The sequence below is a fragment of the Alexandromys fortis genome, unplaced genomic scaffold, assembly GCF_014885135.2.
Source record: "Alexandromys fortis isolate MF-2015 unplaced genomic scaffold, M_Fortis_MF-2015_v1.1 scaffold_284, whole genome shotgun sequence".
NCBI classification, from domain to species: Eukaryota; Metazoa; Chordata; class Mammalia; order Rodentia; family Cricetidae; genus Alexandromys; species Alexandromys fortis.
The window spans coordinates 835,696-838,865 of NW_026068160.1; the positions used below are offsets into that span (position 1 = coordinate 835,696).

A 3,170-nucleotide genomic window follows, 5' to 3' on the forward strand; every position below is an offset into this window, starting at 1 on the left:
TAAGTTAAAAAGTTTACTTATGCATCTGTGTATGTGTGTGCACAAGCTGTGTGTGCACGCGCACGTGCGTTGCCGAGGCCAGAAGAGGGCGTTGGATGCCCTAGAACCGGAGTCACAAGGACTTGTGAGCTGCTCCACCTACGTGCTGGGATTCGGTACCTTCACTAAATCAGCAGGTGCCCTTAACCTTTGAGCCATTTTTTCTAGTCTCAGTCTTTTTTCTTTCCTTTAGAGCGAGTCTCCTGTGTCACTGGCTGACTTTGAACTCACTTTGCAGCTAAGGATGGCTTGAACTCCGGATTCCCTGGCTCCAGCATTCTCTGCCATCACGTCCAGCACTGTCGCTATTCTTAAAAGGCGCGGCACATTTCTCCGATCTGAAACTTTATTATGCTAATCGTGTGTGTGTGTCGCTGGGGGCCGCACCCCGGCTTCTGTGTGCCGATTCCGGCTCTGCCCAGGGCTGCCTCTCGGGCCTCCAGCTCTCCAGGTTGTTCCCGGGCTGTGTAGCCCAGTAGCCCAGGGACCACGGCTGCTGGTTCACGCCGGTGCCCTGGTATATATCGGGCGCTCCATAACTCCTCAGTGACCGCTGGAGTCGAGCGAATGCAGGCACCGGTGCTGCCGTGTCTTCCGCCACTCGTCAGTAGGGCAAGGCATGGAACCCACAATCAGGAAACCGCTGTCCACCGGCCGCGCGCGCCTCAGTGCGCCTGCGTAGCCACGTCCCGGTTTCCCAACGCTCTGCCCAGGTGCGCGCATGCGTCTCTCCCCCTCCCACCCTCGGCCGCGCGTCTCTAGTGCGCCTGCGCCGTGATCCGGGCCGCGCCTGCGCATTGCTCTCCGGCCGTGGGCCCAGCCGGCGCCTGCGCAGTGGCGCCCGCGAGTGGGGGGGGGGGTGAAGAGGTGGAGGAGGAGTAGGAGGAGGAGGCGGCGAAGATGGCGACTTCGAACAATCCGCGGAAATTTAGCGAGAAAATCGCACTGCACAACCAGAAGCAGGCGGAGGAGACGGCAGCCTTCGAGGAGGTCATGAAGGACCTGAGCCTGACGCGGGCCGCGCGGGTGAGAGCACGGGGGAGGGGAGGGGAGGAGGGAGAGACGCGGGGGCGGGGCTCAGGCCGCCGCAGGTGTTCCCACGCCGCCAGCCGGTGCGGAGCGGCTGCTCCCGAGGTTGCTCTTTGGACTGGACAGGTGGTCCCATCACAGCCACCTAAGGGGACAGGTGTCATCCATCATTGCTACCCGAGGGGACGTGCGCCCTCATCGTAGCCATCAGAATGGACACGTGTCACCCCCCTTATTGCTACCTGATGGGACAGAGATTCCATCATTGCTACCTAAGGTGTCAGGAGCCATCCTTTATCACTACCTGTGGGGGTAAGGGGTCCCACTGTTGCTAGTAAGGAGATAGTTGTCACCCTTTGCTACCTGAGCGCACAGTTGTCCACTAACGGAGAGGGATCCCTTCAGTTATCTAAGGGGACAGTTGTGCCTCCTTCGCTACCTGTCATCTGTGTCCTCCTTGGGTATACCTACTTCGGTCATGAAGCAGTTCTTGACCCTCTTGGATAACTGAGTGACCCTCCATGGGGTCTCCAGAGGTATGGAGTCAGCTGCTTGGTTCCCATACAGCCTCTGTGCTGGGGACCAGATGATGCCCCCAGACTGGATGGAGGTGTCATGGCTGGGCCATTTGGCTGGTCCATGACACTTGGCCATGTCAAGTGTGTGGTGTCGGATGCTCCTTCATGTTCCTCAATGGTCAAGGACATGATGGTGCTTAGTGTGGGTGGCAGGGACCCTCCCTCATCATGGGGCACTTCCTGCTTCCCAGGTCACCTGCCAGGGGCACAGGTCAGCTGGAGCCTTTGGTAACATTAGCCATTTTCTTGTTTATCTGAGACTGTGGTGTCACAAATGAAATGTGTGACCATTTTCTCACTCAGCAGGCCCAGTTCCTGTGTGATGGAGAGGGGACTCGTGTTCTCCTGCAGCACAGATAGAGAGCCATGAACAGTAGCAAGTGTGCCACCTCTGTGTCAGTCATAGGCCAGGGCAGCTGAGGCTGCTTCTTGTTTCCAGTGTATAGTAGGTATCTGCATGCAGATGGAGTCAAATGTTTGCAGTGTAACCAGAACAAAGAGTTCCATGGCTCACATTTTGATGGAAGTCTGGTTTCTTCCAGGAATTGGGAAGAATGGTTGTGGAAAAGATTACTGATGTAGCACAGGCTAGCTTTGAACTCAGCGAGTTGCTGAGGATGACTTTGAAGTCTTGATGCTCCTGCCTCCGTTACGAGAGCGCCACCATCCGTATGTGGAAAGGACACATTTGTTGCGTCTCAGGGTCCTGTCCCTGTCTGGTGGCGGCACTCGTTCTGGGATTCCAGGCCCTAGGCTTTATCTCTGGCCTCCACCTAGCACTTGTCCATGCTTGCTTCCTCCTGTGAAATAATTGCCGATTGGTGAGATAACACGGCAGGTGAGGGTACTTTCCACCAAGCCCTCAGACCTGTCCTCTGATGTCCCATAGTGGACTAAGTTAAACTGTACACGACAGGGGGTGTGGTAGCATACTCCTGTATCTCAGCAGCTGGGAGTTGAGGCTGGAGGAGTGCTATGAGTTTGAGGCCTTTCAAGACAGCCTAGGCTTACAGCGAAATAAATCTAAAAGGAAGGAAGGAAGAAAAGGGGGTGCTAAGTATATGGTTTAAAAAAGTGTGAGGACTGGATTTGATCCCCGGCACTCTCTAGGAAGCATGTGCCCACCTGGCAGCCTGTGGAGACCGTCAAGCAGCCTCAGACCCTGTCGGCCTGCCTAGCTAACCACATCGGCTGGCTCCAGGGTACCTGGAACCCTGGGCTGGAGAGGTGGCTCAGTGGTAAGAGCACTTGCTGCTCTTCCAGAGGACCTGGGTTCAGTTCTCAGCATCTGTGTCAGGCGGATCACGGACCTTGGCCTCCTCAGGCACCTGCACTTGTGTACAGGTGCATACACTGCCCACATTTAGAAAGTAAAAATGAGGGGCTGGAGAGGTGGCTCAGTGGTTAGGAGCATTGCCTGCTCTTCCAAAGGTCCTGAGTTCAATTCCCAGCAACCACATGGTGGCTCACAACCATCTGTAAAGAGGTCTGGCGCCCTCTTCTGGCCTTCAGTCATACAGGCAG

At 56.1% G+C, this 3,170-nt stretch overlaps 1 protein-coding gene across 5 annotated transcripts in view; it reads left to right on the forward strand.

The window, feature by feature from the left end:
- Positions 1-891: 891 nt before the first annotated feature.
- The window catches only part of Crtc1 (CREB regulated transcription coactivator 1), a 55,974-nt gene continuing 53,695 nt past the window's right edge, over positions 892-3,170 (forward strand). For 2 of the 5 annotated variants that reach the window (XM_050127706.1, XM_050127704.1), the window contains exon 1: positions 894-1,065. In XM_050127706.1, coding sequence (XP_049983663.1) covers positions 940-1,065 — 126 coding nt within the window. In that variant the 5' untranslated portion in view covers positions 894-939. Of the gene's footprint in view, positions 1,066-3,170 lie in introns of all 5 variants that reach the window. The other 3 variants (XM_050127707.1, XM_050127705.1, XM_050127703.1) reach the window with 3 other exon arrangements.